The sequence below is a fragment of the Ostrinia furnacalis genome, unplaced genomic scaffold, assembly GCF_004193835.3.
Source record: "Ostrinia furnacalis isolate ACB-3 unplaced genomic scaffold, ASM419383v2 OfSCF4915, whole genome shotgun sequence".
Lineage (NCBI taxonomy): Eukaryota > Metazoa > Arthropoda > Insecta > Lepidoptera > Crambidae > Ostrinia > Ostrinia furnacalis.
The window spans coordinates 2,231,837-2,258,068 of record NW_021135154.1 but is presented as its reverse complement, the minus strand read 5'-3'; the positions used below and the strand labels follow the sequence as shown (position 1 = coordinate 2,258,068).

The 26,232-nt window shown below is 42.4% G+C and overlaps 2 protein-coding genes across 2 annotated transcripts; one reads left to right on the top strand and one right to left on the bottom strand.

Moving 5' to 3' along the window:
• Positions 1-801: 801 nt before the first annotated feature.
• Positions 802-4,637, top strand: LOC114360221 (IQ and ubiquitin-like domain-containing protein). Its single transcript, XM_028314836.1, has 5 exons — positions 802-1,790; positions 2,076-2,188; positions 2,397-2,605; positions 3,217-3,346; positions 3,423-4,637. The coding sequence occupies exons 1-5, from the start codon at positions 866-868 to the stop codon at positions 4,551-4,553; spliced, it is 2,508 nt and encodes an 835-aa protein (XP_028170637.1). The 5' UTR covers positions 802-865; the 3' UTR covers positions 4,554-4,637.
• A 724-nt stretch (positions 4,638-5,361) lies between these two features.
• Positions 5,362-25,399, bottom strand: wapl (cohesin release factor wings apart-like). Its single transcript, XM_028314758.1, has 15 exons — positions 24,781-25,399; positions 22,633-24,533; positions 22,049-22,237; positions 21,772-21,876; positions 21,136-21,279; positions 20,497-20,618; positions 19,477-19,603; positions 17,543-17,758; positions 16,199-16,394; positions 15,192-15,310; positions 14,888-15,051; positions 14,714-14,802; positions 14,239-14,423; positions 12,231-12,433; positions 5,362-7,594 (listed from the first exon to the last, which is right to left on the bottom strand). Exons 1-15 carry the CDS (start codon positions 24,938-24,940, stop codon positions 7,537-7,539), a joined length of 3,978 nt encoding a protein of 1,325 aa, XP_028170559.1. The 5' UTR covers positions 24,941-25,399; the 3' UTR covers positions 5,362-7,536.
• Between the last annotated feature and the right edge of the window lie 833 nt (positions 25,400-26,232).

Sequence of the window (26,232 nt, the reverse complement as noted above, 5' to 3'; positions counted from 1 at the left end):
ACAAATCTTTTGTATTTAATTTCAAGCTTTCTTTTATGCAGTAACGTTAACATGATGTTTTGATAGTGAAGATTTTATAGAAACCCTTCTAATATAAAACTAAAAATGTTTTATTGAATAATCGGATTAAATCGACAGATGAACCACTTCTTGGTACTGTACCTCTAGTAGGAAAAACTTTCGAGTTCGTTTCGTTGCGTATTCAAAGTGTCATCGAAAAATTTTGTATGAAAAATTAAACAGCGCCCCCTATATTATAGCCGCCCTAGGGGGCGCTGTTTAATTTTTCATACTAGAGGTACAGAATAGTAAGTTGATAGTAAATTCGCAAGAAGTGGTTCATCTGTCGATTTAATCCGATTATTCAATAAAACATTTTTAGTTTTATATTAGAACCGCAAANCGAAAGTTTTTCGTACTAGAGGTACTGAAATCTGTGTGCCTACCATGAGTTTACGTTAGGTGTGCTCGCTAGCGACTGCGTAAAAAAATGACATTTAAATGTATGACATATTGTGCAGCGCCCCTAGCGGCTACTTTCAAGAAATAAAATCTTCATAGAATTTTTTGACGTATTCGCTAGCGAGCTCACCTAACGTAAACTCATGGTAGGCACACTGGAGGCACGAAAGTGTTTCCGCCACCCATGACGAGCAAGCGAGCTTTTTGCGGACCGAACCAACCGAACGGTGCAAAGCTCTGTCACGGCTCTGTGTCAATAAACCATTTCCATGACAACAGTCACTTAGCAAAATAAACAATATATTTATGTCATCATCACATCAAACGTCTACAATTTTTGTTAATCAATCGAATTATTTATTTTACTTAAAACAATTTTATGTAACCCATTATTTATCACAAAATGGAAGTGCGAAAAACAGTAGGAATAGCCCCAAACCCAGAGTGTGTCAAAGGTGTGGTTGCGTGTCAATGTGAACTAGGTCGGGAGAAGCTGCTCACTGCCCCTCCGTACAAGCGGGTGTCTTCCCCGCAGGGAGACGATGCCAAGTCCAGGTACCCTACTGCACCCTGCGCCAGGGAGGCCGAACAGTACAAGTGCCCTGTCAGCCATATCCTCGTCACATTCAAGTCACCCCTACACCCCAACCAAGTGTTCAACAAAGTCTTCCCGGCGAATACGCCAGTCAAATTCGTCAAACGCAAATTGGCCAAATTGCTCTCAGTGTCAAACAGCAATCTATTGCTAACGAAAAACCGAACCGTGCTCAAAGAAACAAGCATGCTCTCGGATCTCAAGACTGACCCAGTCGGGAACTTGGTAATCGATGTGTTCACAAAAAACTCGGAGGACTTCGCTTTATCCTCGATACCAAAAGAATCGTACGTCCACGAGCTGCTCCATGCAGTCATTCCGAAGAAGAAAACTATGCCATTCATAGCCATAAAGTTTAGGGTTCGTAATCAGAACGGTATATTCACACGCTCTTATCATTCCATTATGAAAGTGCACGAAATAAAGAAGAATTTGGGTGGGCTATTTCAAGTGGACCCTGACAATTTGGTCTTACTCCGAGGAGAAAACCCGCTCAAAGACCGTATGGCTTTAATGGATCTTGACTACGACAAATATGGCATAGTTGAAGTGGAGTTACTGACGAAGAATAACGAAAAACTAAACCTAGATAAATTGTACAAAGAATTGCCTATCCATGATGTTTTGAGTGTTATGGTGCCATTCGGCAGTACTCTGAAACAAATAAACGTAGAAATCTTTTCAGAGCCGATGGAAAAACCTTATTTGGGCGGCTACAGAAATGTTCATACCGGTGCGTTTAATTTTGACTGATCTTTAAAAACTATGCTATAGGTATTACCAATTTTAAATAAGTTACCTACATATATTGACGATTTTATTCGTTCATACGTTCGTTTCAGCCGAAAGACGTCCACTGCTGGACAAAGGCCTCCCCCAAGGATCCACAATGACCGGTCCTGCGCCGCTAGCATCCAGGCACCTCCACCTTCACCAGATCGTCGGTCCACCTAGTGGGAGGCCTGCCCACGCTACGATTTTATAACTTACCTATAATTCCTTTTTTCTGTTGTTTCAGGCATCGAATACCACCATGCTTACACACAAACGCCCCAGAAACCAGAAAAACTTCCACCAGAGAACAAAAACTGTAGAGACACTCAAACAGCCGAAGAACGAGAAAAGATTTACGTAAGTTTTAAAACTATTAAACGACCCATTAATAAAAACGCGTCTCAGGAAATTACCACCTACCCACATAAGGCTGCGTTTCCACCAGAGATGTGCGAGGATGCGTAGTGAGGGATGTGTTTGTTAAGATCCATAGAATCCCTTCAAATACCGAGGCGAGGTAACCAGCCTAACTAAAGCTGTACTAATTCGTTATTATGTTTCACAGGATACCAACTACAGTCGTGCAACACAAATGAACACGATTCACGCCTACATACCGAACGTGAACGATAAGATCATTGTGCCACAGCCGTACGAAACTTACGAGCAAATGATAATTCGCCTGAATCATAACCACTTTGCGAACGTCATTCAAAGGGCTTTCAGACATCACCAGTTCAGGCAAAAAGTGGACAGATGGCTGCGAGAGTGCAGGTAGGTTATTAAATCACTTTTATTGTACCTTGACAGCAATTTTTTACGTAATAAATTAAAGAAAAGGCGTCTGAAACTGTCTGAATGATCCCATCCTTCATGTCTCAATCAAGGATTGACGCTAACAACTTATTACATAATTCTTAGGTAGTACTTAAGTGTCGTGTGAACTGTAACAGACGTTGTAATAGCCGCCATCGTAGGCATCAAAGACAAATGTGGGTCGATCGGCCCGACGGCTTTCCGGAACACGGTTTCTAATAAAAAATTCAGTCATTCAAGCCTTTACTTACCAAGCCTTTACCGAAGTCAAGTGACATTCATAGGTTGAGTTGCACTATCTTACTTTAACAATAACCGGTGTCTTTTGTATGGTGTTTTACTTTCGATAAAGTTAAATGAAATGGTGAACTCAGGCTTAGTGAGCTGCCACACTGGCGGATACCGCCTATAGATCGCCGCGTGTTCGCCGTGTCGCCGCTTCGCTTGTAATCCGCCAGTGTGTCAAGGCCCTTAAAGTACTTACTTAGTGACTTTTTGATGATTCTGTATGATTGTGTGCTCCATCTGGGAATCTATCTATTCACGCATTCGTCTAAAAATGTTCGCAGGGAACGAATAGAAAGAATGAAAGAGGAAGAGAGGCTAGAACGAGAAGCTATAGAAAGACGGTTACGAAGGGACCTTATAACCAAGACATTTCCTAGGACGCGTCAGGATTTTGATCAACTTTATTCAATGGTAAGCGACACACATCACGATTCTTTACATGATAACAAAACTCAATCTGTATGATTCTAATTTCTTCATCTTACAGGTCGATCGCTGGAAACACGCAGAAATAGCAAGGATCTCTCAACTACACTCAAAAGGTCCAAAGATAGCGGAATTCACATTGCTTCTCGATAAAGAAGTAGAACTGCTGCGCTGCATCGAAGCGTACAGAGTGAAAGTGAAGGAAGACAGCCAGAAGATTAAGGAGAAAAAGTTTTTGGAAGAAATATCAAAGCCGGTAGCGTGGTTTGGAAAAGACGGCAAATTGATATCTATGGACACAGTCGAAATACAAAAAGCGAGGAAGTTGAAGGAATTGTACAATTCCTTTATTCGTGAAGACATGGAAGTGAAAGAACGAATGGAGCTCCTGGTCGATATGAAATTCGCTCTGCAAGAGTTTCGCCATCCGCTCGCTGAAGAAGTAATAAGTCTTCTAGATAGAGAATGCGATCTCCTCGTGAGACGGTGTAATAATTACCAAATTGAGTTTCTGAGACGTCGTATAGCAGCAACTGTCTTTCAACTACTGAAGACATCAGAATTGAACTCTGGCGTCACGAAATGCAAAGATATCAGAGATTACAAGAAAATGGAGAACAGTAGATTGCACTTCTGCGAGATGTGTCATCAAGTTAAAGCATATACTGATTTCCCATTGAACGCTAAGATGAGTGGCTTCTTAGTATGCAAGTCGTGCTCGTGGAAGGATGTCACAGAGCGCTTATGGGTTGACATGACTCCGTACAAGTTGATTCTTCGTGCTGTCCAACGCGATGAGAGGCGTCGCAAGTGTTGGGGCTCCTTGGCTTTTGTACTCCAGGAAAAGGACATTTACTTCATCGTCGATAAGCTTTGGCATTCCCATTCAGCAATAAGCGAATGCAACGACATGACGGAGTTGAGATTGTGTCGCTGGCGTGTTGAAGAGGACTGGTCTCCGTGGAATTGCTTCTTGGTGACTATCCAAGAGATGAAAGCGCATTTGAAGCTTGAGGCGCCTGAAGAGGTGTATGATGAGGAGTTGGTGAAGAAAGTCCTCAATAAACATAAGCTAGCTAAGGCTAACTTCGAGCAGTTGATGACTGTGAACAAGCATTTCACCGAGACCGGCCAGTGGCAAGGCATCCGAGCGCCAGCCGTGGCTCACATAGAAGCGGTCGAACCTATATGAAACACTTCCTAGATACTTTTACAATTTGTTGAATCATGCTTAGCTATTTGTTAATTTTTAACGTTGTTTTAAAACGCGTTCAAGTTTTATATTTTATGAACATGTTTATAAGTTGAGCTGCAAATATTTATTATTCTGTTACTTCAATGTTATCTTGTTAGCGCTTTGTTTTGTCGCTATATTAATATGAAAAAGTAACGTCGAATAGAAAACCAATATTTATGCTCACTCACATATCGAGGTTTTGTAAAGCGGTTAGTGTACTATTCAACAGTACTGTAGGATCGGTAGCTTTCGATTAGACATTCTGAATAAACAATTGCTATTTATTGACGTGATGTAGTGCAATTAATTTTAAATCTAGATATCACAAATATATTATTTAGTATTTTACCATTTTGTTTTATTTCACAATGTCCGCATCTCTACCTGTAACATCCTAGGGTAAAAAGGAGTTCAATATGAAACACCGACTTATTTAAATTGTCTTCTTTTAATAATTACACGTAATACTTTATAACATAATTACACGTTACATATACAATAATAATTTCTCAAGATATCAAACTCTGGCGATAGTCTAAAACAACATATTATATTCAAAACACAGATGTGATATAAAAGATGAATTTTCATAACGAAATGCAATTTAGAGCTACACATAGTACATACATAGATCAATAAGTTACGTAAATATAATTTAGGCAATAAGGTTCAATATAGCTGTACAAAAGAACACGTAAAGTCCCTAGTCTTTTAAATAAAAAATAAAACCCCACAAATTATCGTTATAAATTCTTAGATACAACCGCGTACAAACACTTATCGGAAATTATAATAACAAAACCCTTAAAAAATAGTAAAGCTGTCTGAAAATATCGTTTTTTATGCAGTTATAAGATGCTAATATCTGGGTTAACATTTAAAGAATAACGAATTTACTGAATATTTAACTCCTAACAGTAGTTCTATTATCCAGTAAGGGCTAGGGCACACATCCAATGCAGTTGACCCGTTAACAAATAAGCTAATGAGAATTAACAATCGTAATTTGTGATGAACGTCATCCAGTTCAAACTAGACAATCACATAGGTGATTTTCTACATAGGTGAACCATTCGATTGCGTGTCTCAGCCCTTTTATCCGTTTGGAAACCTTATTACGTGATAACCCAGATATTAGGTCACACCGCGTGAAACGGAATTACGAGGTATAGTTGGTTTCAAGCAAGCTGGTGCTAATCATAAACGAAGGACAAAGTTGCGAAAAAATGATGTAATCCATACAAAAATGACGATTTCGCATTTCTGACATTTCGTTCTTCCATTGGCACTGGCTTGTCTGAAACAAACTGCAGCCCAGCTACAATCTTGTGACATGGTTTCATGGAGAAAGCAATGACAGTAAACGTTCTGGAATCGGTAAATTCGAAAACACCGTAACTAGGTTTCTCTTGAGTATGCGATTTAGAAATGTGTAGCAGGGCTGTATCTATGGGTACATGTCCTTAGACCACACTGAGGTCGCGTCGATTATAACATAACTTCTTCGACATCAGTTTTTATAATAATGTCATTATTCTGTAAAAAAACGTTTTGGAATCCAATGTACATGCAATATAGTAAAATTATCTATATTTTACGTCTATAGCCACAATTTGATATAACGTAATAATAACACTCTCATCAAATCTCCATGTGAATAAGGCGCAAGAACTGTCAATACCCGTTACACCACGACACAACAGAAAGCAACCCAGTCCACCGCGAAACAATTTCGTTACAAAATATTAAAATATCACTCCACATTCAGTGGGACTGTCATCGAGCCAGCTCAAGTATTAAAAGTCATATATTTTGTAACAAATCTCAGGTAAATTGATAGCTTTCGATTAATATCCACAATAACACTATCCATAAACTTCATTTCATCGTTGATATAGAAAACACCATCAAAAGTGCAAACAGAATTCAAGATTAAGTAGTTCATGTGCCTTAGCATATTAATAAAATTTTAAAAAATTAGTAACCTAACCAACGATCAAAAATAAAACTCGAAATATCCTATCGGACAATCAGTCAGGTCGTGAACGGAAGTCTCTCGGAAACAAGACACTAGACCAAGGAATAATAATTCTATCTATCTTCGTTCGCTGCCTAGTTCTAACAACTAGCGGTTAAAAATCCAACATCATAATTTTCCCTATTCAGTAATTATCTACCGCACGCCGCGGCTCCGAGGAGCCCTGGCGCCGTTTGTACATTAGTCCCGCGCGGGCGGCTTTATACGGAATCTCAAACGATCGAATTAAATTATCCATGCCTACTCATCTCTAATTTACTCAACAAAGACCAAACTATTGATACTAGCTAAAATTTATTTACAATAAAGGATTGTGCCTCGTTAGAACAATACTCTAGTAAATCGTAACCCTCTCAGAGCGGTATGATACAAAAAGTGCAGACACAATATTCACATAAAAGAATACATATCTATTATACACTTACACGACTATTTTTGCACTTTTATATTGCCAGTTCAGTGGCTTAAACTCGGAATATCTCAATTTAATTAAGACTTCATAACCCATTTCCAAGATCAACACAACTACCTATTTCTTAACAGTCTGCGAATTATATTTACACCATAATTTTAGAGAAGGAAGAGATATCGATACAAAAAGACGTGGCCCTACGGCGGCCGTGTGCAACCATACATCCACCACCTACGTTACGGTATTCCTATTCGAATGGCATGTATCCTATTACTAGTCGGGTTCATAATATACAAGGATCGATTCGCCGGTTTATATGTACAAGTCTTATCACATGGAGTCTCATTCGCTCGGTGGTCGGGAACGACAGAATCGTGATTGTTTATCGTACAACTAGTTTAGCCTACGGTTATGATCTATCGCGCCGGTGCCCGGAGTGAAATTAATAGAACTCAACGTCAGCCGGGGCGCCGCGGGACCCACCTGTCTCAGTGGTAGTCCACCTCCATAGAGGGTCGGTCGGGGGTTCCGTAGGCGCCGGCCATGCTGTAAGAAATAAAAAAAACTTTATTGACACAGTAAACAACAACACAACAAAAAAAAACAATTACTGAGCCACTGTGCCAATAGGCTCCCTCCCGCTCAACATTTATTTTATTAAGATAAATGCTGGTCTTCCGTGGACGCCCTTTGCTTTTGACATCGCGCATCCTTTCGAGGCACCAGTAGGCCTACGATGCGCGTCGTGATAACTTTTATCGACGTCAACATGTATGGGGAAAATCGATAAAATGGCGTGACAACCGCTATATCGCGGAGAGAATCTTAGGCCTTCAGGGCAACACGCATCTCTTTTATCACATAGAGTTGCTGCTAGTGACATCTCGCTCGCTCAGTTCTTTGTTGCTTTAAACCGCTAGGTATAATATTAACTTTATGAGTAGCACTGTGTGATAAAAAGAGATGCGTGATTCCATCGCCGTCACGTCAGACAGAACCGGAGCGCCGATTGCGCTAATTTGTAATGGCTCCAATTCATTCGCGTTTCATCTCCAGTCTACACAGTCACGCTCCATTGACATTGATCCAGCTGAAGTGCAATTCGGTATCGCGGCAAAGTTCACGAGACGACATCGCGATACGGATTTGTCAAAACAGCTGATGTTCGTCCGACGTTCAGTCGCGTTGCAGTTGAGAATGTTTAGTGCAATCGGGGCTCTGGAGTCTGGAGGGCCTTGTCGCTCGCCTCCATGATTCACAGAAAACAATCGCCACTAGTAACCCACCTGTAGTTGAGGTTACTGAGCGACCCGCCTGGAGGGCCTTGTCGCTCGCCTCCATGAACTGGATGATGTCATTATAGCTGCCTCGGCCTATTGGTGGTGTCAAATAGTCTATAACCCATTATAGTCTGGTCTGTGAGCACGTAGAATTTTGTCCAATGACCCCAAGCTACTCATCCTTATCGCGCGTAATTATGTTGCTATCAAGCTCGCACACTCACTGCGGGCGCCCGTCGCACAGTCGCGACAGCAACATAATTACGCGCGAGCGATAAGGATGGGTAGCTAGGGGTCATTGGACAAAATTCTACGTGCTCACATACCGGGCTTTAGTAGTAACCCACCTGTAGTTGAGGTTGCTGAGCGACATGTCCTGCGGCACGTCGGAGGGGGAGGAGCCTGCGTAGTACCGCGCGGGGTAGGTGCTGAAGGGCGTTAGTGGGCCCCGATTACGCTAATTTGTAATGTCTCCAATTCATTCGCGTTTCATCTCCAGTCTACACAGTCACGCTCCATTGACATTGATCCAGCTGAAGTGCAATTCGGTATCGCGGCAAAGTTCACGAGACGACATCGCGATAAGGATTTATCAAAACAGCTGATGTTCGTTCGTCGTTCAGTAGCGTTGCAGTTGAGAATTTTTAGTGCAATCGGGGCTCTGGAGGGCCTTGTCGCTCGCCTCCATGATTCACAGAAAACAATCACCACTTGTAACCTACCTGTAGTTGAGGTTGCTGAGCGACCCGCCTAGAGTGCCTTGTCGCTCGCCTCCATGAACTGGATGATGTCATTATAGTTGCCTAGGCCCATTGGTGGTGTCAAATAGTCTATAAGCCATTATAGTCTGGTCTGTGAGCACGTAGAATTTTGTCCAATGACTCCAAGCTACTCATCCTTATCGCTTGCGCGTAATTATGTTGCTATCGGGCTCGCACACTCACTCCGGGCGCCCGTCGCACAGTCGCGACAGCAATATAATTACGCGCGAGCGATAAGGATGGGTAGCTATGGGTCATTGGACCAAATTCTACGTGCTCACATACCGGGCTTTAGTAGCAACCCACCTGTAGTTGAGGTTGCTGAGCGACATGTTTGCGGCACGTCGGAGGGGGAGGAGCCGGCGTAGTACCGCGCGGGGTAGGTGCTGAAGGGCGTGAGTGGGCCCCGATTACGCTAATTTGTAATGTCTCCAATTCATTCGCGTTTCATCTCCAGTCTACACAGTCACGCTCCATTGACATTGATCCAGCTGAAGTGCAATTCGGTATCGCGGCAAAGTTCACGACACGACACCGCGATACGGATTAGTTAAAACAGCTGAAGTTCATTCGTAGGCCAGTCGCGTTGCAGTTGAAATATTTTAGCACAATCGGGGCCCTGGAGGGCCTTGTCGCTCGCCTCCATGATTTACAGAAAACAATCACCACTTGTAACCTACCTGTAGTTGAGGTTGCTGAGCGACCCGCCTGGAGGGCCTTGTCGCTCGCCTCCATGAACTGGATGATGTCGTTATAGCTGCCTCGGCCTATTGGTGGTGTCAAATAGTCTATTACCCATTATAGTCTGATCTGTGAGCACGTATAATTTTGTCCAATGACCCCAAGCTACTCATCCTTATCGCTCGCGCGTAACTATATTGCTATCGGGCTCGCACACTCACTGCGGACGCCCGTCGCTCAGTCGCGACAGCAACATAATTACGCGTGAGCAATAAGGATGGGTAGCTAGGGGTCATTGGACAAAATTCTACGTGTTCACAGACCGGGCTTTAGTAGCAACCCACCTGTAGTTGAGGTTGCTGAGCGACATGTCTTGCGGCACGTCGGAGGGGGAGGAGCCTGCGTAGTACCGCGCGGGGTAGGTGCTGAAGGGCGCGGGGGCGGCCGGTTGGGGGGCGGGGCACACCTGGGCCCCGATTGCGCTAATTTGTAATGTCTCCAATTCATTTGCGTTTCATCTCCAGTCCAGTTACGCGCCAATTTTATTCCAGCTCATGTGCAATTCGATATCGCGGCAAAGTTGACGAGACGACATCGCGATAAGGATTTATCAAAACAGCTGATGTTCGTTCGTCGTTCAGTCGCGTTGCAGTTGAGAATGTTTAGTGCAATCGGGGCTCTGGAGGGCCTTGTCGCTCGCCTCCATGATTCACAGAAAACAATCACCACTTCTAACCCACCTGTAGTTGAGGTTACTGAGCCTCCATGAACTGGATGATGTCGTTATAGCTGCCTCGGCCTATTGGTGGTGTCAAATAGTCGTAACCCAACTGTAGTTGAGGTTGCTGAGCGACATGTCTTGCGGCACGTCGGAGGGGGAGGAGCCTGCGTAGTACCGCGCGGGGTAGGTGCTGAAGGGCGGGGGCAATTGCGCTAATTTGTAATGTCTCCAAATCCATTCGCGTTAATCGCGTTTCATCGCTCGTCTACACTCCAGTCACGCTCCAATTTCATTCCAGCTGATGTGCAATTCGGTATCGATGCAAAGTTCACGACACCGCGATACGGATTAGTTAAAACAGCTGAAGTTCGTCTGTCGTCCAGTTGCGTTGCAGTTGAAATGTTTTAGCGCAATCGGGGCCCTGGAGGGCCTTGTCGCTCGCCTCAATGAACTGGATGATGTCATTATAGCTGCCTCGGCCTATTGGTGGTGTCAAATAGTCTATAACCCACTATAGTCTGGTCTGTGGGCACGTAGAATTTTGTCCAATGACCCCAAGCTACTCATCCTTATCGCTCGCGCGTAATTATGTTGCTATCGAGCTTGCACACTCACTGCAGGCGCCCGTCGCACAGTCGCGACAGCAATATAATTACGCGCGAGCGACAAGGATGGGTAGCTAGGGGTCATTGGACAAAATTCTACGTGCTCACATACCGGACTTTAGTAGTAACCCACCTGTAGTTGAGGTTGCTGAGCGACCCGCCTGGAGGGCCTTGTCGCTCGCCTTCATGAAATGGATGATGTCGTTATAGCTGCCTCGGCCTATTGGTGGTGTCAAATAGTCTATAACCCATTATAGTCTGGTCTGTGAGCACGTAGAATTTTGTCCAATGACCCCAAGCTACTCATCCTTATCGCTCGCGCGTAATTATGTTGCTATCGGTCTCGCACACTCACTGCGGGCGCCCGTCGCACAGTCGCGACAGCAATATAATTACGCGCGAGCGATAAGGATGGGTAGCTATGGGTCATTGGACAAAATTCTACGTGCTCACAGACCGGGCTTTAGTAGTATAACCCACCTGTAGTTGAGGTTGCTGAGCGACTCGCCTGGAGGGCCTTGTCGCTCGCCTCCATAAACTGGATGATGTCATTATAGTTGCCTCGGCCTATTGGTGGTGTCAAATAGTATATTACCCGCCAGCCGTAACCCACCTGAAAGAACCCACCAAAGTTCACGAGACGACATCGCGATACGTATTAGTTAAAACAGCTGATGTTCGTTCGTCGTCCAGTAGCCTTGCAGTTGAGAATTTTTAGCGAAATCGGGGCCGAGGGTCGTGTCGCTCGCCTCCATGATTCACAGAAAACAATCACCACTTGTAACCCACCTGTAGTTGAGGTTACTGAGCGACCCGCCTGGAGGGCCTTGTCGCTCGCCTCCATGAACTGTATGATGCCATTATAGCTGCCTCGGCCTATTGGTGGTGTCAAATAGTCTATAACCCATTATAGTCTGGTCTGTGAGCACGTAGAATTTTGTCCAATGACCCCAAGTTACTCATCCTTATCGCTCGCGCGTAATTATGTTGCTATCGGGCTCGCACACTCACTGCGGGCGCCCGTCGCACAGTCGCGACAGCAATATAATTACGCGCGAGCGATAAGGATGGGTAGCTAGGGGTCATTGGACAAAATTCTACGTGCTCACAGACCGGGCTTTAGTAGCAACCCACCTGTAGTTGAGGTTGCTGAGCGACATGTCTTGCGGCACGTCGGAGGGGGAGGAGCCTGCGTAGTACCGCGCGGGGTAGGTGCTGAAGGGCGCGGGGGCGGCGGGCTGGGGGGCGGGGCCCGCCTGGAGGGCCTTGTCGCTCGCCTCCATGAACTGGATGATGCGGTGCGTTGCTTTCACGTGCGCTACTATCGCTGCCTCGGCCTGGAAGAATTAATAAACAAGGTAATATAATGAACGTCGTGTAATTGTTTCATTAAAATTCATTAACCATGCTATGACGGTTTCCATGGAAACATTGTATTTAATAGATTATTGTGAATATATTACAAGTTATTTGCGAAAAAGCAAACTTATAAGTGTGACTTATATCATGTGTGTAAAGAATTTAACTGCATCTGCTGACCTTACTTTTTGGGAGAAAATATTTAATAAAAATTAAATTAGATTAATAATTATAATCAATAATACTCAATTTGATAATTTATGACTGTGACTATGTACTTGAGATTTATTCCCACTCAATAATAACATAAATCATAATCATAATATGACTATGACTATGACTAAAAACAAGATTTTTCCCTTCATAAAAAAGCTATTTCCAGGTTTACCAATCTTATTCAAACCTATTGTTGACCTCTTTTAAAAAGAATGAGGCTTACTGAACGCGGCCATAGAATGTAGCTAACTTCACACTAATGACGCTTACCTAAAATAATGATCAAGTGATTGAGTCAGTGGCGAGACCGCGTAAAAGGGCACGTGATACTCTACATGTGGGGGTCGACGACCTCTCATAGACAGGGCGTCGACCTAACGTCACGAAACACGTGTCGAGAGGTGATGTACTTACCTATCAACTGGTTGAACGAATTTCGGCCCAGTAATAAATAATTAATTATGTATATTTCTTTATTTATAGACTTCAGGTAAATTGGAGTATAAAAAAATGAAACCTCTCATCAAAAGTTGCTAAAAAATATGCACAAAGCTTGTGTGTGTGATTGTCTCATGTATCATCACTTATAGGCTTTAGGGTGTGTAAGTAATTTCACAGTAAGCATAGTGATGGTATTGCATCATTGTATGTCGTTTCACCATGTGATGTAATCATAATGGAGAAAATAGATACAGCGAGCAATGATGTGTATGAAAGCATTTAGATGCTTACAAATAAACAAACCGTTTTCTCCTTGCTTCTTGGCAATAACATCTGTGGTAAATATTATGCCGAAAGCTACGCGTGATTTTAGAAACACTTGTCATATGAGTAGTAATTTTTGGTGTAATGCAGAACCTTTCTAGCAACTAAATCCATATTAACGCATTCAATGTATTTTCCACAGAAGGCGCTTCATTGTGAGACGCGTTCGTTCGTTTTAGGCAAATGACGTCCACTGCTGGACAAAGGCCTTCCCCAAGGATTTCCAGTGGAAATATAGCGCAGGACCCAACAATCGGTCCTGCGCCGCCTGCATCCAGCACCAGATCGTCGGTCCACCTAGTGGGTGGCCAGCCCACACAACGTCTTCCGGCCCGTGGTCGCCACTCGAGAACGTTTCTGCCCCAGTGGCCATCAGCTCTGCGAACTGTGAGCCCCGCCCATTGCCACGAGAAGCGTTACGTGGCCGTAATTTCGGTAGGTATTTTTTTATGCTTAACAAGGCAAGTATTTGACCGCAATCGCACCTGGTGTTAAGTGAGATGCAGTCTAGGATGGTACATATCTGCCCTGTAAGTGCCTATTAACACTTGTCTTGAAAAGTCCCGGATTATAGTGTTCAGGAAAGACATGCTTTGACACTTACACTGGCGGTGAGAGACAGGAACGTGTAGTATTTATGCAGCGTGGGCAGCAGAGGCGCGTAGGACGGTACGCGCGCTTTCACAGCCTCGGCCAGTTCAGGCGCCACGATGGCCATGTGGCCAAGTAGGAGCGCCACATAAGCGCCCATTATAATATTCTCCATGGGAGGACCGATTAAGAACAAGGAAGGGACACTTACACTGGCGGTGAGAGACAAGAACGTGTAGTATTTATGCAGTGTAGGCAGCAGAGGCGCGTAGGACGGTACGCGCGCTTTCACAGCCTCGGCCAGTTCAGGCGCCACGATGGCCATGTGGCCAAGTAGGAGCGCCACGTACGCGCCTACCATGGTATGCTCCATGTGAGTGCCTGCTCTGGCCAGCACTGAAAAATAAAGGACACGAGTTTAGATACTTTGCTTTATTATTGCCCACTTGCGGCTAGAATATTGTTATGTTCAAAAGGTCATATTGCCTGAATAGGTAACAGAAGTACAGTTCTCTTGTAAACAGTTCACGAAAACGATCAACCTCATCAGCTTCAAGCTTCACAGGTAGTTGAAGGATAAGACTTAGATACCATTCTGACAATGTCGTTTTACTATTGAGAATGAATAGCACAAATAGGGTCTCCTTTTCGTTCGAATTCGTTGAATATAATTTTGATATACTTACGTTTAGCCACAGTTTCGTCAATATCATCTTGAGATTGCTTTTTGTCTTTCTCTCCGTCCAAAATAGCGTCTGTGTTTTCTTCAGCTCGCCTGCAAAAAAGTTTCATTCATAATTTCATTTTCCACAAACTTATACACATTATAATAATATCTGTCAAAATGAATATTTTTGTACCTGGCCAAGTCTTCCCGTATGTGGAACAGATCAACGATAAGGTCCAACGCAGATATACTCCTCGAGATGACGTCTTCTTCGTTGTCGACGCGAATCCGTACGTTGAGAAGTTGCTGCGTATTTACTTCGTTGTTTTGCACCAAGTTTATTAGAAGGAGAAGTACCTGTAAATAAGAAATAGCGAGGTTAGTATAGTATTCTGTGATAAGTGTAACCTTGGAGTCAAAGTATGTGATAGGGATGCTATCTTTCTCTGGCCGTTTTAATGTAAATAATAACTCAAATTTCAAGAATTTATACTTACACAAACGCTAAATTCGAAGTTTCTGTCATCTGGTATGAAGTTCCCTTGATTTTGTAACAGGATCAAGCAGATCTCCATAACAGACGGTTGTTCACCCACTACTTGAGCGCCTCGTGATACTGTAAATAAAAAAGTAACAGGTTTTACAAAACATAATAAGTGGAAGGAATTTTTCCCCTTTGTTTCCTCTTCGTAAACGAATTCTTGAATGGGAACAGTGACAGAAGCATGCATAGTGTAGAATGCTCTCCAGCTAGATGTAGTAACGATTTGTGATTAAAATGTGGTGCATTGGCTTCCTAAATCTATTTAGCAGCGAATACAGGCTCATAACATAATCAATGGTTTAGTTAGGCTTCACTGAAGACCCTCTAACTTACCAGAGGCCTTTAGATTTGACCTACGCTGTGCTTCCGGCAGAATATGTCCTAATTTTCCCGTAGATGATGCCAGGATGAATAAAATTAAAATAAATACAGTCTCACACTCACCATTATTGCCGAAGGAGTGTGATAGGTTGACCAGCACCTTGATGGCGGGCAGGGGCGCGTCTAACAAAGTCCGCGTAGGTCGCTCTCTAGTCTCGCCTCGCCAGCGCAGCGCCGCAGTAAAGCTGTGAGTGTTCACACTGCGCCGAGACATTCATATAGTTCAGACACTCACCATTATTGCCGAAGGAGTGTGACAGGTTGGCCAGCACCTTGATCGCGGTCAGCACGGCGTCCAATAATGAACCGCGTAGGTCGCTCTCTAGTCGAGCTTCGCCAGCGCAACGCCACAATAACTTTACCAGGGTCCACTGCTCACCGGGACATTGACATAGTTCAAACACTCACCATTATTGCCGAAGGTGTGACAAGTTGACCAGCACCTTGATGGCGGGCAGCGCGGCGTCTAACAACGGGCCGCTTAAGTCACTTTCTAGTCTCGCCTCGCCGGCGCAGCGCCGCAGTATCGTTGCGAGAGTCTAAGACGCGCCGAGACATTTACATAGTTCAGACACTCACCATTATTGCCGAAGGAGTGTGACAGGTTGACCAGCACTTTGATAGCGGGTAGCGCGGCGTCTAATAACGGACCGCGTAAGTCGCTCTCTAGTCTCGCTTCGCCGGCACAGCGCCTCAGTAACGCTGCAAGCGTCCGCGGCGCTCCTAGCGACTCGCTGACAAGGTATAGTTGATTGTCCTCGTTTTGTTGAGTGACCTGTAATGAAATGAATGTTGTATTACTTTACCGATTAAAGTATGACCGTAAAATATAAAGGTAAAAATAACTGGGAAATTAATGAAGTTGCAGGAAGGAAAACAAAGTGAAGAAAATTACGTTATGTAGGATAGGAAAACAGACTCCAAACTGCCATTATAGCAGGCACGACGTAGATAATGAGGGTTTTCGCGATTGAAAAATCCGCCAGATGGCAATACGTAGACGCGAAGTCCAAATGCTGCGTGATTGGTGGATTTTGATATATCTGTCAATGTCATGTCAAAAATAACCAATCATGCAGCATTTGGACCTCGCGTCTACGTATTGCCATCTGGCGGATTTTTCAATCGCGAAAACCCTAATTGTTATCAGATAGTCAATTCATAGTTGAGCAGCTTGATGACAGCCAACCTAGCGTGACGCAGCCCTGAATGGTACGCAAGATGTGATCCACGCCACTCAATACTTCTTTGAACCATTCGCCAGCGTAATAAGACGTGGCAATAGTCTATTTTACAATGAGTCCACTTACATTCTCCAACACACGCATGCAGCGGTCGGCCTTTCGCAGTACATCAACATCAGCAGCGCTCCAAGTAGACGCCGGCGCTTCTAGCCGCTCGGCGCAGTCCTGGATAGTCCGCACGATGTGGTCCACACCACCCAATACTCGCAACTCCTCTTTGAACCATTCGCCAGCGTGTTAAAACGAGACATTTAGTCTATTTTACACTTACATTCTCCAACACACGCATGCAGCGGTCGGCCTTTCGCAATACATCGACGTCAGCAGCGCTCCAAGTAGCCGCGGGCGCTTCTAGCCGCTCGGCGCAGTCCTGGATAGTCCGCACGATGTGGTCCACACCACCCAGTACTCGTAGCTCCTCTTTGAACCACTCGCCAGCGCGTTAAGACGAGACATGAGTCTATTTTACACTTACATTCTCCAACACACGCATGCAGCGGTCTGCCTTCCTTAACACGTCAACGTCAGCAGCGCTCCAAGTAGCCGCGGGCGCTTCTAGCCGCTCGGCGCAGTCCTGGATAGTCCGCACGATGTGGTCCACACCACCCAGTACTCGTAGCTCCTCTTTGAACCACTCGCCAGCGCGTTAAGACGAGACATGAGTCTATTTTACACTTACATTCTCCAACACACGCATGCAGCGGTCTGCCTTCCTTAACACGTCAACATCAGCAGCGCTCCAAGTAGCCGCCGGCGCTTCTAGCCGCTCGGCGCAGTCCTGGATAGTCCGCACGATGTGGTCCACACCACCCAGTACCCGCAACTCTTCTTTGAACCACTCTCCAGCGCGTTTCGACGTCAGCGAGAGAAGAGTCTCCATCGCCAGGTGGCCGACCTGAATTTAAATGTTACAGTTGGTTTTACATGCTTACAATATAATGCTCTACGGCCATTACAATTCTTCCAACAACGCCCAGTTTAATGGATCTTTAGACTCGAATTTTGAGACCTGTGGTCACCATCTTTCTATTGTCCGGTGAAAGTTGGCCGTGCGTGAACGTGGTCTAAGTTTTTAATTACGAATAGCGACCATAGTTTTCAGACTTTATTTTAGGACAACCAACAAAAGGACTATAAGGAATAACAGACTATAAGGAAAGAATACGGAAATATTATGGCAATGATCACTGTCAACTGAATTTATTGCCTTGGCCTAATAAGGACATCATAACTTTCAGTTAGTTCAAACCAGAACTATTTATAGAACTAACTAGGTCAAAAATTGGCGAATCAATCAAATGCACTATCCAACCAATTGAAGATGTATGGAACTTGTTAAGGCAATGTCCTTGTTTGGGCCAGACTGATGTTAATAAAGCTATGTGAAACAATTGATTTGAATTGTCTTGAATTCCATAATATTATATTGAATTCAAATAATGCATACTATCAATCAATGAAGAAAATTCTAAACATTGAATATGCTTCATATAAAAAAGTTGGCGTTAATAAAGTATTGACTAAACAAGCGGAGTTTTATTTCAATCTAAATAAAAAAAGATGTATGGACCACAATGTTTACTTGGAATAGAATCTGGTCTAGACGGTTTATACTGTACATAAAATTCTTTAAATAAAAGATTTGAAGTAAACAACAGAATGATATTTATAAATAATGATTCATAACAACAACCGGCGTAATAATCATCAACGTTTTTATTTATATTGATGTTTTCGGCGGTCTACAGTCGAGTCATAGTGAACGCAGCCCTCATCATGTTTGTACTATGTAGACTAACGCCCTTGGTCAAAACCACATTTGACTGGAAAAATCTGCCAAAATTGATATTGACCAAGGGCGTCGGTCAAATCTGATCACTTTTGACTGATTTTTGGAGCCAAAAGTGGTTTTGACCGAGTATGAGTTTTGACTGTAAATTTTACTTACATGAATCCTTTGACTAAGAATACTTCCTATCTCACTATAGATTGTGCGAGTTAAACCCTAGTGTTTTTTCAGGTATTATCTGGCCCGTGCTTAAATATACCTTCAGACGAGATGAAGACTAGAAGTATTTAAAAAAGTTTATTAACTGGTCCGCGGACCAGATTTTCGGTGGACCAGATAATACCTAACCCGCAACATGTACATGTGCAATGTGTGTTACCAGTGATAACTTATGGCTCGGAAACGTGGCCTCTCACTATAGGCCTTATACAGAAGCTCAAAGTTGCACAGCGTGCTATGGAGAGGGCTATGCTTGGTGTTTCTTTGCGAGATCGAATCAGAAATGAGGAGATCCGTAAACGAACCAAAGTCGCTGACATAGCCCGACGGATTAGCAAGCTGAAGTGGCAATGGGCAGGGCACATAGTACGCAGAACTGACGGCCGATGGGGCAGAAAGGTTCTGGAATGGAGGCCGCATACCGGAAAACGCAGCGTGGGACGTCCACCGACAAGGTGGACCGACGACATCGTAAAGGTAGCAGGGAAGCGCTGGACGCAGACCGCTGCCAATCGATCAACATGGAAAGCATTGGGGGAGGCCTATGTTCAGCAGTGGACGTCCTATGGCTGAAATGATGATGATGATGATGAACATGTACATACCGTTATGTTATCCAAATCCAAGTGCTGCGCTTTCCCTTGGCTTTTGATCTCTGCGCACAGCTCACGCACGCGCTCTTGCGTTTTGGCCAGCTGCGCTGATGTGAGCCCACAGTCGTCCAAAGCGTTCCTAGAAAAATATTTTATAATATCTTAAAAAATATTCTATTTGGAATTTAATATTTAGAGCAGTATAAACTGGAGGTCTAAATATCGGTAAATTAAGTACCCGAACTCTAAAAAATGCATAGATTGTATAATGCTATCCATGTAGGTCAGGTTTGGTACAGCTATATTATTATAGTCGTAAACAACATTGCCGTATTGTAGGAACAATATTTCCATACGGAAATATTGACCACACAAGATAGAAATCTGATATTGTTGTGTGTGATTTGTATTCTAACAAGTTTTTAACTATAGACCTATTTATAAGATAAAAACCTGAATGCATGTCTGAGCTTTTAACTGATATTTTTTGGCTAAACAATAATTTTGTTTATCTTGATCTGCAAATACATAAAAACAAGGAAAGGATGCTCATTATTTCTTATAGTCGTCTTTGTAACATAACAACTAAACAATAATAAACGAAACGATTATTTACCAAGAGCTCTCTCACTAAACTCAGATGCGGGCGACATTTTCTTAATTGACCGGGGAATCTGGGAACCGGTGCTCAAGGCGATTCACATCGACTTAGGTTACATTTCATCCGAGGATGAATTAATTGTCTCCTTTTCAAATTATCAGGTGTCGAATCATCCGCAAAATATTTATCTTCGGATAAAACTTCGCCGTAAAACCATGGCTTTGGAAATTAAATACCAATAATGTTAAGGAAAAGGCAAGAATCACATATTTTAATAATTTTTTATGTCATATTTTGCAGATGATTCGACACCTAACAATTTGAAAGAGACAATTCACCCGAGGATGAATAAAACGTCACCTTACTCTTGACATCGCCACCAAGACATACATCAATAACCTCTATTACAGCAATAACAAAAGTTGACTCACTTGTGCGACACGTCAGACTCGAGTAAGTTCAACATGAGTTCCAGCGATTCACGGTCTAAGTCCATGTTGAGTCGATCCTGCGACAACACAAACATCACCGTCGCCGTGCACAAGCCGAGACTCTGTGGACAAAATGGTTTATTATGTAAAAAAAAAAACATGTGGTTCTGGCAGTGTAGAAAAGAACCCCTTTCAATCTCAAATCCTCTTTCAATCAAAAGGCAATGTGGTTGGAATGGAACCATCCCCACTGTTCCCGTAGATGTCGTAGAAGACGACTTTGGGTAAAATATGCGAACATTAGGACTCCTCAGTCTATTTGGCCAGCGTGGGGAGTGTAGGCCAAATCCTAAATCTGATTAAGTATCTCTAAAGATAATTTCATTATGAAGTTAGTAGGGATCAGTCACTTAGCGCGCCTAAACTGTTTCATGCTGCATGTCTTTAAAACAGGCGACATGAATACAGTCCTCTGTACTCTGAACATAGAAATATTCTGAGGTATACTTTTTACTCCTACTAGGTGGACGAACGATTTAATGAAGGTCGCGTCAAGTACCCAATTCCAGCAGTGAACGTCATTAATTTGACTGAAACAAATGAATGAAGTGCACTTTACGTAACAGTAGATAAGTTTACCTGGTCATTGGTGGCATCATGCAGTGCACTGAAGAACTTCTGCACAATGCCGTGAGCGCGCAGATGCATTCGGAACGCGGGCGCCGTGCACTTGCTAGCTAGCGTGATGGCGGACAGGCAACGCGTCGACATCGGATTGTTGTCCTGTGATACACAAAAAATAAGTTAAAAAGGCGCAATTGTCCTGTGATACACATAAATATTAGATTAAAAAGATTAGGTTCATGAGCCGACCCTAAACTCCATACAAATAATGTTGCCTTTTACACACAATTATTTGAAAAGATGAGATAGTATTTATAAGGCAACCTAGTTGTAATGGTGAGAATTGACTCTGTTATAGCTATAGCAAACCAAGAACAACACAGGTCTCATTTTTGGAAGCCCTTATGTTGGCAACTTTAGAAGTCACAGACTCAAATCACAAGTCATTCTACTGTTTGTGCAATAAGAGAATATTTCTTATTAAATGTGAAAATGTTTTGCATTGAGTGAGACAATCCAAAATCTTGTGTCACTATGTAAACATAGCTATTTTTAGATCTTGGTCAGAACGATAAGTAATGCATTCAATGCATTGTGATGAAAAACAAGGTTGAAAGGTGACAAATAGATACAAATAAAAAGTTATATTACCTGTAACGCGTCTAACAGGTATTCCACATCATCATTTAGCTCTTGGAATTCACCAATTTCTTGAATTTGATGGGCCTTCTTAACATTTCTGACAACTGTGTAGAACTGAAAGTAGATAAACAACAATGTATTAATATAAATTACATGAAACCCATGCGAAAATCTGTCAACATTTGTTGTCACCATAATTCCATAATTCAAAGCACACCATTTGAGAAATAAATGCATCAGTATGGTCTTACCATTTCAATAAATAAAAAATAGGATATAAACTTACTTCTTTAGCCTCCTTTGCGCATCGGACACTTGTGTAAGGTTTCACTGTCTCGCCTGCATCTAGATCATCAACTATTGGATCAGGGGCCTTATATCTAGTTACTCGGGTCAACTCCTCTGGCACTTGACTAACAGTGGTCCGAGCTTCTGGATTTTCTGCTTGTTCTGGTCTTGGAGTCTCATTACCCTTCTGTGAAAGAATATAAAAAATACTTTAGTTACTTCAAGCAATCATTGTAATTAGATGCCTTTTATGCATTAACCCCTATCTATAAATTTTATAGCAACTAACAACGGAAAGCTTGGTAACCTCGAAGTTAGTAATAAAGATGGCACTATATTCATTTTATTCTCTTGAAGATAACATTGAATCTGTTTTGCAATAAATAGGCAACTATGACTTTGTTCAATCTTCCTGTTATTGTTAGTTTATTACCTTTTTAAGAAAATTAACATTCTTAACTTGGGCAGAATAATAACTAGGACAACATTTAATTCAAAATAGTATCAATAAAAGTAGAAACCAAATGTCATTGAGATACATTTTAAATTATTTACTCAACACCATGAATGATTCATACTCACATCATTAGCCCATTCATGTCTATAAAGATGACGTCTTTTCCTCGCAGGCAGTGGCGATGGATTATCATTTACCAAAGACTTGCTCTTAAATATGGAACCCTTCTTCTTTGTGATCACTAACTTTACGCTAGGCTTGTCTTCACTGTGCTCCTCAGAGTCACCCATGCCTTGTGGAGACTTAAACACTTCTTCCTGCTGAATTTTATTAGTATCCTCTTCTTCATTATGACAGCTATTGTATGCAGAATCTGTCGATTGTGTATTAGTTTGAGAAATACCCGGGTCTTCATTTACGTTCATATGCTCTTCCGGCATTTGATTCTCTTCAGTTTGTTCTTGTTCTGTTTGCATCGCTTCCTGATTATTTTCAACCTCCTCTTGAGGTAGATTGTTTTCTTGCGGAAGCTCCACACTGTAGTCTGGACTTGAATGCTTATGTTTATGCTTGTGTTTTTTATGTATTTTCAGTTTGAGAGAATCAACTGGTTTAGTGACTTCTGTTTCACTAGATAATATGTTAAGCAAGTCGTTCTTCTCCAACTTATTTTCAGATTCAGTTTCAATTCCTTGACTAATCTCAGGCTCAACAACAGGGGTAGTCTCAGGTATGGGTGGTGCTTCAAACTTCCTCTTCCCTTTCCTAGGTTCTTTTTTAGGTTCAACAACTGCTTTTGCTGCATTTTTATTTGAATAACCACTAGTTAAAACATCTAGATAGTCATCATTTTCACTATAATTAATATTAGGTCTGTTCCTTCTTGACCGTCCACCTGACGCTTCAGGAGGTTTAGGTTCTGGTGGAGGTTCTTTCGGTTGCATTTCTAATCTAGGTGACTTGGAATTGTTACCAGTTGAATCCAACTTTTCTAGTTGACTTTCAATGTCATCAACTCCTGAATGTCTATGTAATAATGGTGGATTATGTACAGGTGAAGCAAGTGTTTTATAAATATCATATGCATCTGAACCTGGTAACGGAGAAGTAATTTTCTTAGATTCATCATCAGTATTCTTATGGTGCTTTTTATGTGACTTGTGTTCTTTCTTTTCCTTTTTCTTTTCTTTCTTACTTTCTTGGTTGAGACCAGCACATTTAATAGTAATTTTCAGACCTTCATGCTTAGGAGAGCATATTGTCTCCATTGAAGGGCTTTTCTTGTGATCAGATCCAAAATCTGAATGTGTATCCAATGAGGAATGTCTGTCAGAACCAGGAGACGTCAAGCCTTCATTGGAGTCTGTACTAACGATTCTTGATGTACCTTTAGATATCCTCAAAACTATAGGTGGTGGTTTTCTCTCTTCATTTGAGTCTTTGCTTGTAGATGGACTGACAACTCCAGTTTTTATGGGAGTAGGGCTAGCCAAGACTGGACTAGCCATGGGCGACGGAATTTTCGGGGACTGGCTCTGAGTAACTCTGTTTAGCTTTGGTTGAAGAGGTTCATATCTACTAAAATCTGGTATAGGACTATTGCTGCCATCTTCAGCATAATTGATAACTTTATCCCGATTGCGGACCAAATATCGTTTGTTTGGAGGTTGCGCATCTGATGATGGGTCCTCCTTTCTGGAAGCCTTAGTGGCCACAGAATTTTTCTTCGACTTGGACTTTTCAAAACTGCGCCTAGGAAGTTCTGGTGATGATGAGTCTCTGTTATAGACTCTACTTCTTTTATTGGTTTTCTTTTCTTTGCTATTAGAAGGATGCTCAGGTGAAAGTGGGGCAGCAGGTACAGGAGGAGCGTAGGTGATCTGTGGAACTGGTGGGTAAGCCTCGGCATTTCGAGACTTGAAGAATTTCTTAGGCTTTGGTGGCGGCTGTTCAGTTTCAACTGCTGGCACTGTCAGCGGACTGTTTTGATCTTGAACTGGTTTCTTGACAACATTATTAGCAAATGCTGAAATGAAAAACAAAAAAACTTACCTAAGTTGGAAAGGAATAACTAAAAACAATAAAATTTAGATAAGAATGTTTACTTCAAAATACATGAATGATAGATTGTTTGACTGTCAAAAGTTTACTTTCACCACTTTGTTTATGTAGGTTAATTAATTTGGACACGAAATACAAGTGAAAATCAACTCTGTTTTGAAAACTCCGTTAATTAGAACGTCTGGATGATGAGGATAATGATGATTTCTTACCATAAGGTGCGCTTCTGATTGAAGTGAAGCTGGTGATTCCCCATTTGCCCACTGTTCCTGCCGAGCGAGCAGCTGTGGGGCAGTTACTGTTCTCTCTGAAGAGGGCACTGTCCAACGGCACGGCCACGCTGCCGGCACGGCCTCTGCCCCAGCGCGACATACTGATAATTTCATCAAAAACGATGACTTTATTGCACCCCTCTTGCCAAACCGAACACTTCTAATGTCAAAATACCAAGTTACACATTCCGTGTCCAAAATCCGTAATCAATATGTTTAACAAGTCTTCGTCAGTAAAATACCACTCCTAGAACGAATCATCAACTTTCTCCGATTGGAAGGAAAACACAACCCATAAAGATAACACACCCGCCATTTTTACGGGACCCCAAGTACTTTTCCCACAGACGCATTCGTAAGCGTAAACAACAGTTATAGCACACGTTGCCACGTAAATACTATTTCCATAACAATTACCGATTTTCTTTGAACTTATGAGGTAGATAATTATTGTTGATTTTTAAGATCTAATGACAAATAGGACACAAACTGCGATGTTGTCATCTCATAACACAAAAGGCGCCATATTGGCAAAACAAGGAGAAATAATTTTATCGGCCAATCAGGAGAAAGGAAAGGCGCTGTTGGTTTGAAACCATAGACTATTTATACCATAGAGAAACGATTACTAATCGATAACAGTAAAATCGACATTGAAATAAATGTTAAAAATACTGTGAAATTTTATTTTACTGAAAGTGTTAGCTTTAATTTATTATTATTTTACTTATAGAATTCTTTCTTGTTTTCAACAGAATCAAGTGACAATAATAATTTCTGTGAAGCTACTGCCACACCCGCACAAGCCCGCACATTGAAATCAGCCAGTTGTCTTGTCAGTAGAGAAGTAATAAAATCTTCTCAAGAATGGTATTTTTTTTTTCTTAAAAAGTAATCATAAATTATTAAAATATAACCCCTTTGTCTTTAATGTAAAGGATTATTGAAAGTGAAAAAAATAAAATAAAACTCTTTTATAGGTCGCACAACGATAATTGAGGCCATCAATACAATTTGCGCTGTGACGTCTTGCGTAGTCAGCGGGCTGACAAAATAATGTATAGCCCGACCAGTGGGTCTAGACAAAGTGCAAATTATAATCGCAAACCAGTCGAAAAGTGGTCGAAAAGCCCCTTTTTTGTATGGAGTTTTGACGGATTCGATTTTCGATTTGATCAAAAAGTGCGTTTTGACTAGGGGGGCAGGAACATAAAAATCCTCGCCATGTTGCGGAAAACTAATGGTACTAATTTCTTTTAATGGCAACAGTATAGATGACCCACGCTGAACTGTCCCGCCAAACTCAATGACAGGGGGGCGCTACCATCGTTCAAATATATGGTTTCCAACATGGCAAAAATCAGAACCAGCGATCCGGTATTGACGGTGGCG

What these genes read in the sequence shown, in the direction of transcription:
- LOC114360221 (XM_028314836.1), top strand. Translation starts at nt 866, where the DNA reads ATGGAAGTGCGAAAAACAGTAGGAATAGCCCCAAACCCAGAGTGTGTC. An exon ending in AAGAACGAGAAAAGATTTAC is followed by an intron (nt 2,189 to 2,396) that starts GTAAGTTTTAAA and finishes TATGTTTCACAG; the next exon opens with GATACCAACTACAGTCGTGC. An exon ending in TTGATCAACTTTATTCAATG is followed by an intron (nt 3,347 to 3,422) that starts GTAAGCGACACA and finishes TTCATCTTACAG; the next exon opens with GTCGATCGCTGGAAACACGC.
- wapl (XM_028314758.1), bottom strand. Translation starts at nt 24,940, where the DNA reads ATGTCGCGCTGGGGCAGAGGCCGTGCCGGCAGCGTGGCCGTGCCGTTG. An exon ending in GCGCAAAGGAGGCTAAAGAA is followed by an intron (nt 21,877 to 22,048) that starts GTAAGTTTATAT and finishes ATCTACTTTCAG; the next exon opens with TTCTACACAGTTGTCAGAAA. An exon ending in ACTTCGAATTTAGCGTTTGT is followed by an intron (nt 15,052 to 15,191) that starts GTAAGTATAAAT and finishes TCTTATTTACAG; the next exon opens with GTACTTCTCCTTCTAATAAA.